The sequence below is a fragment of the Rhinolophus sinicus genome, chromosome 1 (genome assembly GCF_057876585.1).
Source record: "Rhinolophus sinicus isolate RSI-liver-muscle chromosome 1, RSI-T2T, whole genome shotgun sequence".
NCBI classification, from domain to species: domain Eukaryota; kingdom Metazoa; phylum Chordata; class Mammalia; order Chiroptera; family Rhinolophidae; genus Rhinolophus; species Rhinolophus sinicus.
Window position 1 is genome coordinate 33,539,646 of NC_142501.1, and position 12,729 is coordinate 33,552,374.

General features: G+C 35.3%; 1 protein-coding gene across 2 annotated transcripts in view; it reads left to right on the forward strand.

The window, feature by feature from the left end:
• Nucleotides 1-12,729, forward strand: part of PIK3C2G (phosphatidylinositol-4-phosphate 3-kinase catalytic subunit type 2 gamma) — a 276,739-nt gene that overhangs the window by 111,819 nt on the left and 152,191 nt on the right. For both annotated transcript variants that reach the window (XM_088798218.1, XM_088798212.1), the window contains exons 19-20: nucleotides 3,307-3,400; nucleotides 6,481-6,575. In XM_088798218.1, the coding sequence (XP_088654344.1) occupies nucleotides 3,307-3,400; nucleotides 6,481-6,575 (189 nt within the window). The remainder of the gene's footprint in view (nucleotides 1-3,306; nucleotides 3,401-6,480; nucleotides 6,576-12,729) is intronic.

Sequence of the window (12,729 nt, forward strand, 5' to 3'; positions counted from 1 at the left end):
ACAGTAGTGAATAAAAAGAGACATCCCTTTCCATTACAGTACAAAAATATTCTTTCTGGCATTTATACATATTAAGACAAATATATACTTTTTCTTTTGAATTATACGATACAGATAGTATGAGTTTTTTGTTTTCCTGTTCCTGAAGAAATCTAAAAAAAAAAAGAAAAAAGTTCTTCTTTTCCATTGCCTTCAGATTTGTTTTTCTCTTACCATTTTGACTGAGAAGGAAAAAAATCTGAAATTTATGAGTAATATTTGTGGAATTAAACCTATTGCTACCTATGGAAATGATCTCAGTGCACAGCAAAAAAAGTAAAATGGGCTTTATAATATGATTTCCTTATTAAAATTATCATGGTCAATGCATTTTAATTAATTACCCAACATGCAAGGATCATGGTGCTAAATCCTAGGAGTGAAAAAAAAAGATGGAACAATCCTTATCCTCAGCTGAATTGTTCATTAGTTGAGAAACAATGACACGTGTATAAAAAAGATAAATCCTAATGCCCACTAGCAGATCCTAATTGACCAGTGGAGTCAGCCATGGAGTTCAGAGAAGTGATTACTAAAGATTGGAATAGTCACCTTAAAGGGCTTGGTCCCTATTTTGAAGGAAGACTAGAGCTTTAAGATGAGAAAGGACAGTGGGCCAAGGAGAGGTTACAGTGCTCACAAAGGTGAAAATGCACATGGCATTTTTCAGAATAAAAATAACATACCAATGAGCCAGAGCAGTTGTATTCAGTGTTACAGGAGTAGAAAAATCTGAAGTGTTCAGCTAGCCTTGAATATAGATGGACCTAAAAGAGGCCTATTGGTAATAGAAAACCATTCAATGTTTTATGAGAAATGAACTTTCAAATAATTTAGGAAATATAAGGTACTACTATAAAAACTGTGTATACCAGCATGAGATAATTATGACCTAGACTAGATAGTTGCCGAAGCAACTAAAATCAGGCATGATGCTAGAGCCATTAGAACACAAATCAGCAGAACTTGGCAACTAATTAGATATAGGGATAAAAGACTATTAGGAATTCCAAAAACTTTTATTCAACTGCACTTGCATTAAGAATTTATAAATGAATGCACCTGCCCTCAGCCATGCACATAATATAGAATCCCACAGAAAAGGCTGTGAACTACAGGGACTACCAAGGAGCTAGAACAGCTTCACAGGTAAATTGATGCTTGAGCTTCGACTTCAAGGATGAATAAAATTTGGCAGATGGGAAAGAGGAAAAAAATTAATGATGAGGACAAACGAGGGGGACAATATAACTCTTAAAATTTTAGACCTACATGATTGAAGATGATAACACAGACTACAAGAGAAAAGTCTGGCAGTAGAGATGTTTTAGGTGGAAAGATAATTCAGTTTGGACATTCTTCAAAGAAGTAGGTAAAGTGCGCCCATCGATCTGGAGGCACTGGGTTCATCACCATGAACAAAACTGGCAAAAATGTTCTGCTTTCCTGCAGTTTACATTTTAGTATTTAGAAATAATTATATAATTAGAGACATAGTGTTCACCAAAGAGTTTTATTTTGTTATGATGTTCGCTTATTATTTTCCTTTCTTTGCTGTCATTCATATCAATAGGATAAAATAGGCACACAAGGAAGCATGGGTTACTAGTATTAAGTCATGACTTAGGCAACAAAATGTGCCAAGTAAGTATTTTCTCTCTCTAAGACTTCAGACTGTCCTCAAACTGACCTTGATGTCTGCAAGCTTCAGAAAAGTGGTTTAGTAATTGAGAGCAATAAATTACAGTCTATCACATTTTAGTTAAGAGAAAATAAAGTCTTAGTGTGCTAAAACAATCTGACCTTCTTCTAGCTTTGCTTTTTTATTGCACCCTTTCTGCTCTCCATCTGTGCTTGATGTTATACTGAGATCTTCTGCCCTTCGTGGTACTTCATGAGATGTGTGTAGACTACAGTTCTCACCAGGTCTCATTACTAGAATGTTCAAAGAAAGAAAATTATTGGAAAAATATTTGCCAGTCAGAAACAAACGTTTTGAGTGACAACACTTGGAAGTGATATTCTTGTTGCAATTAAAAGGTTCCGTTTAAATGAAGAAAAAAAATACGTACCCTGTATAAGCATTACATTCCAAACTGCCATCAAGGATAGTTGAGAGTTGCTAAGTAATTCCACTTTTTTCCTTTGCACTGTAGCTGTGTAGTATTTATTTCACCTTTCAGTAACCAGATATACTGAAAAGAGACTGGATATTGAAGACTTTAAAGCTTTCTAACTTCCATAGTTTTGGGAGCCAATTTTCAGAGCTCTCACATGACTGGTTGAAAAGCATTCAGTTAGCTCACGTACAAAATGATTGTGGGGTTTTATTTATCTGTTTATTCATTTTTTTTGTTTTCCAATATTACTATATCAGCTTTGAAAGCTTTAAATTATGCATATTGATTTTTTTGAAAACTTGTTTACTTAAAATTAATTGTTGTAACCAAAGCCCTAGTTATATAATCACATCAAAGCAGTATGTGAAAATCATGTCAAGGCAGTATAGTGCCAAAAGTTATCTCTAGGCATTTCCAGGAGCTCGGAGATAATTGAATCTAATTCTTCCGATGGAACAAGATGATGTCAACCTGAGGAGCCCATTTGCGGATAAATTGTCTTTGGAATAGGATTTCAAATGCTAAATACCTCCATAAATTTAGTTCAGTAACAAACAGTTATTAAGTGTCTAATGGGTGCTAAATCTTACAACAGACATATGCAGACCAAAAAAGAATAAGGCACAGTTTCCCTCAAGAACTCATAGTCTAGTAAGATTTAGCCTTATTTAATTATTTGTGTGTATTTATTATAAGATAACATATTTCTGATTTTCATTATGATCTGGCGAAAATCATTTAAATGTATTACCTACCAGTTTTAGTCACATAAACCACCATGTCTCCAACTGATAATAGTTTACTTAATAAATGCATGGCTAAACTAAAAACAAAGATTTTCATACTATTTTAGACAATATTTTAGCTATACTATAACTCACATTTTATAGACGAGAAAGCTGGCAGGGATCTGACTTAAACTCAAAGTTTCCAAAACCTTGTCAAAAGGACTTTATACTGCAGTCCACATGAAAGTAAAGGATATGGAACAATAATTATTATTTGGTACTACTGTTCATCTTAAATGATTATGGGATTATTATTTTGTTTTATGCACTCAAGACAGAATTTGTTCTGTTTCTAAGGTATTTCTCATGTATTATTTCATACCATTAACAGCTTAATAGATATATTTACTTTGTATTAGCTTTCCAGATCAAGAAATTCGTAAAGTGGCAGTTCAACAATTAGATAACCTCTTAAATGATGAACTTCTGGACTACCTCCCACAGCTAGTTCAGGTAAGAACAGCAGAGTTGCCAAGGTATTCCAGGATTTCAACTAATAATTCTCTTTAAAAGTTTCCAGTGAATCAACAGTAGACTCCTTAGAGTGGTATTGCAATTTGGCCAGTCAAGAGGCTAAATTATAGTTCATATATCAACATGGGTAAGGCAGACATTTCTAGACGAAAGTGGTACAGTTACCAAAAAAAAAGGTATATAAGACCCAGAAAGGAATGTTTTTTAAAGAAAAACAACTTCATTTATTAATTAGAACTGGAAAAAAACAGGGATGCTTGTGATGAAATCTTTTTACCTGAATATGTAAAACAATAAAAAACTAACCAAATAAATGTTACATAGAAAACAGCCTTTTGCTAGGCAGCTCCTCATAATGTTTCCTGCCTTTCCCTCAGAGTATCCCAATATTGATTATAAATCTTATAAAAGTACTCTTATAAGATAGTACCCAAATTCTGCCACAATAGTACATTTTTGTAACAACACCAAATATCACCATGTTGGAGTAATTTTTGAAAATAATATAAATTTACCTAGGACTATGAGGAAGACTGATTTAGTCTGAATATTTTCAAATATAAACAATTAATGTTTTACAAACGACAATGTAAATGACTGAATAACCAAGCTACAAACAATTTTTTTTTCCATGTTGACTGTATACTGAATGCTGAATAGTCCTAAAATAGTGGTCTTTATGGTTTGTTGTTGTTGTTATTTATTTGTTTCTTTAACTCAGGTGTTTTCTTATTTTTAAAAGCCAGGCTGTAGTTACAAGCTATTTTAAATGTCAGGTGCCTCCATTTTTGAACATTTAAGACTGGAAACTCTGAGACTTAAGGGGAAAGCCTCTACTGTTAGACTGCAATAACATATTATTTTGCAAATAATATGTACTTCTCTGAAAGCCTCCAAGAGAGCTGGTTTTGAAATAGCTGTACCATATAGTTACGTATACTAATCTTTACAGTTGTTATTTCCTTAGATTTACCAGGATAGTGTAGTGAAAATAAAGATTAATCCAACTTGCAGGAATGCTATTCTCTTATAGCCCCTGAGTATGGGCAACATGTTACATCTAACATAACTCAAAAAAGGAGGTTTTTATAAAAGTTTATATAGGTTATACCCCTTTGAAGGCACCAATACACTTGGCACTAGGAATATCACTAAGCGCCATATACCTGCAAATTCATATTTTTAAGACAAGGTACACACAGATTCCAACATAGCAAATACACAGAGGTAAAATTAGGTAAAGTTGCAGCTATTCCTGAATTAAAAATGAGTATTATACAATGTTTTGAGAGGGGAAGAAGTGTACAATATGACTATAAAATAAGTAAAAACTGGAAAGAATTTTTAAAACATTTGTTATGGAGTTTACCCTTAAACTTCCATGCTCTACCCTGACTTCAAAACTTTCTAAGACATAATAAAATAAAATAAAAAGAAAAAGAAAATAACCTGTCCTGTTGCTTATTTTCCGGAAGCATGTTATTTTGGTATGTGTGATCTTGTTAGAAGTATGCAGGTTAAGTTAAAGTAGAAAGAGAGGACTCTGTGACCATGATGAAGACAGAAGACGTGGTTCATAGGTAGGAATAAGACACAGACCCAGAGGTTACTGCAAACCACAAGTCATAGCCATGCAGATAGGTTCCAAGAACAGAGTTCATAAGAATGCAATGTGCACCAAAAAAATTGCTTATATCCTAGATGGTAAGGCAGGATTTAGGGGGAAATTGTATTGGTAGACAGAGTGATTGATGCAGGGAGTTTGGAAGCAAGGAAGGCAATTCAGGATCAGCAAGGAATGATTGAGTTCAAGAAGAAATAATGGGGAAGTCTAAAGAGAAAGCTAAAAACAGAAGCATGGAAGGGAATTCTGAGACTTTTCTCCTGCTCAGATGCTTATTGGCTTTGCTCACTATTAGGATATAAACACAGTCCGTGACCTAATCAGCCCGGTATTAGCAAGTAAGTGAAAGAAGGCCAGAGCTTCAGTTTAAGACAACATACATCATGATCTTTACACATTCAGACAGCTGCAGTGTATGCAAATTTGCTGAAATCATCTTTAGCACTCTCACACCTTAGGAATTCCTAAACTTCCCCATCCTTAAGGATGTTAGCATATTGAAGTGTTTCTTCGGGTGTGCGTGTGAATGAATGATGTATTCACATTTTTCTGCTGTCTGCACTGTGGTACAAAACCTGGCTTAAACTCTCAGTGTGTGTGTCTGTCTGTCTGCATGCACACCACAAATTAAATTATTTATTGAGCAAGCAAGAATAGAAGCTTTGCCTCTCAAGCAGAAATGAGCATTTTTATGAAGAGAATCTGGTTTTTATTTTTACAACATATTCAGATTCCTGGGATGATGGTGGGGGCCCAGGTACTGACTGCTGGGAGTGAAGCCCCTGCTGAGTGCAGGTGGAGGTTGGAATTAGGTCTCTAAGGATATCAGGGGCTGCCATCGCGTTCTGTGTTTTACACCAGGTTGGGTATCCTGGAAAACCTTAGGACAGTTGCTCACAGTGGAGATGAGGGAAAGGATTTGGGAATATGTGGGTTATGGTGGCAACAATCAGCTTTGAAACCTGTAAGTAAATCTTAAGATCTGCAGGCTAATACTGATACAGTTGGTGATTTCAGTTAAGGCTGTGGGTGTGCATTAATTTCATCTCCAAAAGGGCAGAAATATCTATTGTTTAATAATGCAATTTTTATATCCAGAACACTGTTCATGATATTATATTTTTGTGCTAGGACTCTCCTCCTAGGCCTGGTTGAATTCTACCAGCCACCTGCTCTTTTTTATTATCCTGTGACACTAAAGCATAAGTAAGGAAAGGAAACAAGACTGCACAAATCTAAATTCTGTGATCTGTGTGAGCTCTGTTATTAGTTATGTACCAGCTAATAAAGCTATCAAAATACATTATTGACATTTTGTTAAAATATTTATGCTGTTTTCCTTGGGTTTTCTCAAGCCTCTTAAGTCCCTCTGTATCCTGCTATAAGTTTGTTACTGAGAAAGAAAAGAGTTAAGTAATTATATCTCTTACTTCAGGCTGTCAAGTTTGAATGGGACCTTGAAAGTCCTCTAGTGCAACTCCTAATACACCGTTCATTGAAAAGCATCCAGATTGCCCATCGTCTTTACTGGTAAGTTTAACTAAGATAAGATAGGATGCCTTTTTTATTGTCAGCTTCTTTCTGTGGGCAGATTTAAAAGAAGTCAGAAGATTCCTTTGCCTTGTAATTGATATAAACCTCCACTTAAAATTAAGCCAAATTTGAGATTCTTTGTCAACATTATTTTTACGTATGTGTATAATGTAACTGTCATCTTCAAAATCTTCCTTTTGTACTGTTGCTGCTGTTTAAATCCGCTATGAATTTTAAATCTGGATGATACCTCTCCTATAGCTTTAAATCAAAGGTCATATCTACTAATTGAAGATTTCAATATAAAATCTAGTTATAAGATTGTGTATGTTTTGGTGTTTTGGAAAATTGTGTGTTTTAAAATCAGTTTCTGTACAGTATTAGTTATAAGCAATGGAATCAAAAGGTCAATATATACTCTTCCTGTTGAAAATTCTTAGGGCACTAAACTTTTCCTCAAGCATAAATTTGGAGTATTATTATTGGAGAAATAAACTTATTTTAGAAATATTAGAATTTCTCCCATCATCTATCCTCTTGATCTATCAAACATCATGTTCTTTGGATGCTGTTCATCCTACCCTTTCTTTCATTACTAACTTTGTAGATTCAATTTCATAGTGAAAAATTTAACAGTTACAAGTGTCAGTGACCTAAGGATAAAATTGGGTCTGTATTTTGTCCTCAATTATGTATGTATGTAAGGCATCATCTACTGGCTTCAGTTGCTAGTGAAGAACTTTAACAACAAAAAAAGGGAAGTCAATGTCATTTTTCAGTATCATTTTTTTCTGCTTCAGAAAACATTACTCATGTTGACATCACTCTTCCTATGAAAATGAATCAGGTGTTTCACAGCAAAGTAGAGATACAAGGAATTGTCAGGCACATGTTTGGTTGGATGTTCATTTTCATTTTAAATGCCTAATATAAAAAGCAGAACATTTTTCGCTAATATGTCAGTATAATGAGGCATCAGATACATTGACTAGCAATGGGTCCTTCACTGAATGGACTCTCTTATGAAGCTCTGAATGAAGTCTTATTCCCTTTAGTTTTTCATTCAGCTACTGTGGAGCTAAAGGAAGTTATGTGAGACTATTTGGTGATGTTTGGCTATCACATTAAAACTAAGAGTCCATTAAACTCAATGGTTATTTCTCCTAAACTTTACTCTTCACTTTTTGTTCACATGTGTTCATTAAAATGAAAGCATATTAAAAAGTAACTTGACCAGATAACAACATTGATTTAAAATTTGAAATAAATATATAATATAAAAGTATATAAAAAACGTAATTTTAAAAATATATCTTAAAAATAGAATAAAGTATCAAGGTCTTATCCTTACACATTGATTGTTATAATACTTGTGCTACCTTAGTAAGTCCTTCATCTGCTAAAATGGTGTGAGAAGTGGAGTCATCTGAAAGCCAACAATGAGTGCAAACAAAGTTGTAAATCAATGTCATACTTGCAAGCTCACAATAATTATAATTATGTCACTGTTTCCAAAGAAGTTGGAAGGACAGTCCTTGTAAGTATAATTCTCACCCTTATAAAAAACAGAAAGACCAATAACAAAGCTCATTTCTCCTCTCACTGATTTAGGAAGAGAATAAGATGGAAGGAATAGAAAATCATATAAATTATAAATGGATCACTTGTTTTTGAGTACTTAATTGGTGAGAATATGAAAAAGGAATACGAAACTAGAGGGAGAGATTAAAATCCCTACATCATTTTAAAACTTAAATAAAAATTAAGAATCGGGCAAAATATACTAAACATGAAATAATATTACTTATATTTAAAACATGTCTTCAAGTTTAAAAAAAAAATAGCTGGTACCTACCACCATAGTTAGGGAATATTTATGTGTAGAATGTTGAGTTAAAACGTTAAGAATGCAGCTCAAACTCCCCATGACACACTTTTAAAACCTCTCATTGTATCTTTCCTTAATAATAATTTTTTAAAAAGCAGTGTTCTGTAATAATAACTTAAAAAGTTGGAAATCCATCAGCCATCAGTTTAATAATTTTTTTTTTCCACTTGGAGAAGCTACTGCTTCCTCAGATTCAACATATTTAACACTAACCTCAGCATCTTGACCTGCTCTCCCAGGCCTTGCAGTCTTCTCTGGATCTTCCCTGTTTCTCACAAACATGCCTAATTATTTACCAAGCCCCATAACTCTACACCTCCTAAATAACTCTCCCACCATCCACTGCTTCCACCTGTCACTACCTCTGATCAGAAGCTTGCCTCATTAGATACTGAATTATGAATAAATTGGCTTAGACAGAAAACCGAATAATTGCTTGGAAGCACTGTGTGGTCTTCCTGAAAAGAGAAGTTGACTTGGAATTACCACAAGTCCCCTCCACCAGAAGGGTGACTGTAAGATGAGTAGCCCTTATTTTTCGCAGAAGGGGGGTTAATAATAAGCTTTGGATTTGGAAGCTTTAAAAGTCTTCAATTCCAATTGGCTTCCTAAAAGGTGGCTATAATTGGGAACCATAATGTTTTGGGTTCATACCTTGGAGGCCCCTCTCCCCATCATATAGCAATTAATTATAGAAGCTTAAACTCACTGCTCCTTGCCATTTTGGATAGGAAACTATTTAACTGATAGTGAGATACTGGGCTGAATGGAGGACTCCAAAATATATATCCACATCCTAATGCCAAGAACCTGTAAATACGAACTTATGCGGAAAAAGAGTCTTTGAAGATGTAATTAAATTGAAGATTTTGAGATTAGGTCAACCTAGATTATCAGGGTGGGTCCTAAATCCATTGATAAATGTTCTTATAAGACACAGAAGAGGAGAACACAGACACACATGCACACACGCACACATACACAAAGGCCATGTGAGAAGGAGGCATTGATTGAAGTGATTCAGCTGGAAGCTAAGAAATGTCCAGTCATCAGAAGCTGGGAGAGGCAAAAAAAAAAAAAAAAAAAAAAAAAAGATTCTGCCTTAGAACCTTGAAAGGAAGCACAGCCTTATTTTGATTTCAGACTTCTGGTCTCCAGCACTGTGAGAATAAATTTCTGTTGTTTAAACTATCAGTTTGTGGCAATTTATTATGGCAACCACAGGAAATTATATAACAAGCAAAGGATTTTATGAAGGACCCTGACTAGACTGGCTGTGATGTCACATCATACAGAAGCTTTCCCTGACCGTCTCCCCAGCCACCATCTGGGTTGAGCGAGTTCTGCTCCCACGTTGTATCCCAGAATGTACTCTCCATGGTTCTGCCAGTTGTCACGTCACACTACCTGAGCACTTCTAGCTTTCTGACTACTTCCACTCTTAGTCCATGTATTGGTTAATGATAGCAATCATGTCACATTCTTCAGCATATTAATCCCACCCCACCATTTACTGGAATTTAGGAGATATTGAAAAAAGTAAAAAGTTTTCAAAGTCATGACTCCATAGATATTTCTTTAAGGCCATCAATATTTTCACATGCCAGGAATCCCATACAGTACACTCTCAAAGATGCTGTTGGTGCCTCTGCTAGAAGCTCTTTGCCTGGGTGGTGCACCCTCTGGCAGCTTCTGTGAGTACTGACTGCTCACTGACAACTGCCTCTTCTCTGGAGTATTGTTCCGTGCTAACACAGGAATCTGGCCTGGGAGATGGGGAATCTCAAAGGTGCAGTAATTTACATACCAGAGCCTCCCCTCTCATCAGATCAAGCCTAGACTTGACTTTGACCTTGTCCTTGTTAACTCTATTCCCTATAATGCTTACTCTATTTCCTCAGGGGATTTTTCCTGCAGAACACTCCTTCAGTAAATCACAGACACCTAAATTCCTGTCTCATAGTCTCTTCTACGGAAACTGACCTAGCTAAGCATTTCTTTATTGAAGATAAAGAATTTAAATACGTGTTATTGTTGTTTTTTAAATTGGAGCAGCAGTATACTTTGAGACATATCATAAATGGAACAGCAATATTTCAGTCTTTCATGCTCCTAACACTAAGTCCAATTGAGTGAGTTCCAAAAGAGAGCCAATTTGAATCACAATCTGTATGGTAGGGAACCATTTTATATCATGGTTTTACCGTGTTTTAACCACAGTTATACTTATTTCCCCGAAAATAAGACCTAGCCATATCATTAGCTCTAATGCGTCTTTTGGAGCAAACATTAATATAAGACCCAGTATTATACTATATTATATTACATTATGTTGTATTATATTATTATTATACCTGGTCTTATATTATAGTAAAATAAGACCGGGTCTTATATTAACTTTTGCTCCAAAAGACTCATTAGAGCTGATGGTATGGCTAGGTCTTATTTTCGGGGAAACATGGTAAGCATGTGCTACATGGTTAAGGCATGTGCTACAAAAATCTGAAAGTGTTTCCTTCAAAGTGTGGGGATGGATTGAGATGAAGCTCTCATTTGTAAGCTTTATAAGTACAGCATTTTTTTTTCTGTTTTATTCACTGATATATCACAAGCACCTAGTACAACACTTGGCATTTAACAGCTAGTCAAAAAATTGCTATTGAATGAATGAATGAATGAATGAATGAATGAATGAGATTGTTGCCGGAGCTGAGCTGTGCAGATGCAGACTTGTGACAGAAGGGGGCAGAAGAGGGCTGCTTGAGCTTGAGGGCTGTTTGGCATAAGTCAGTGGGGCTTGATGCCAAACCAGGGCTGGCAAGGCTAGAGCAAATCCTGGAGATTGGCCCAGTCAGGTACGAGGCAATGGATATCACTAGTGAAGTCAACTGGACTGGAGGGAAAGTGGAGCAGAAGTGAGGGACTAACCTGCATCAGAACTAAGTGCCTGAAAAGTAAGCTGATGCAGCAGTGCGTGCTGGACCAGTTGGGAGACCCACAGAATGAATTAAGCCAACATCTCTGGTACCAGGGGATCTCTCCAGAATGGCACATGGTATTAAAGGACCATATTCTACAAGCTTTACTACACTGCCCATAAAAATTGAGATCATACAAAATCTGCCCATTCATTTGCTAAACAATCTACCCTGACTTTTTTTTTTTTTTTTAATCTAGAATTTGGGGTCAATTTCACAAATCAGGGACGGCTCTAAATAAAGAAAAATAATGTGAAAATTTTGCATCATATGATTTGAGGTCACACATGTCCGTCTCTTAAGTATATCTACCGCTGGTGCCTGAAATTCTGTCATGAGTGAAGGACTTCTATTTCCCTCCCATAAGTACTTTTCTAATGTGAATACATACATATATATATATATATATATATATATATATATATATATATATATATATATATATATATATAATTCTTATGATGAATTAGTTTATCATCTGTTCATTTATGTGACTAACATTACGATGCTAGGCACTGTTGAACTATTGAGATAAAACAGAATGGTCCTTGCCTAAATAAGCTCACAGGCTAACCACACATTAGCATCCAGGCAGCAGGAGAGAGGCTATGTGACAGTGATGGAGTAGAGAGAGAGAACTGACAACAAATTCTATCCATTTTATAGGTTTTGCCGATGACTTGTCCCAAATACAACTTCTAAGCAGAAAGGCAAGACTGGCCATCAAGTAAATAAAAAACTTTAGATGTGTGCTCCCATTCTGTCAGAGTTAAATACTGATAAAGGCATACAAATGAATGCACAAAGGAGATAAATGCCCGCTCTGCTTTGATGTCTGAAACACTCCCTGAAGAAAGAGTAAAGAGCTGAACTTGAGGGAGTTATTGCAGTGTAATAGAGCATGCAGGATGCAGAATCAATAAGAGGGTTTAAAGTCTCAGTCCTTTACCTTCTAGAATCATTGAGTTGCTACTAATTCACCTTTTTACCTTTACAATGTAATAAATAATATATTATTGTTTCACTTTTTTGTAACAGAAAGATATGTCTTGCTGTCATTTAATATGGATCTGTTGTAATTATCTTTCACCCTGTTGTTCTCAGAAAAGTATACACCAGATGAAATCAGTACAATAAGCAATTTGATAAACTAATAATAGCTGTTCTCTACCCTATCAACCTGAAAAAAGGTGATGGATATTTGTAAGAAAGTTTACCTTTTACATAGTAATATGTAAAATCCGTTAACACAGCTTTCTAGTTAAGGCATAATATGGGAACAGTT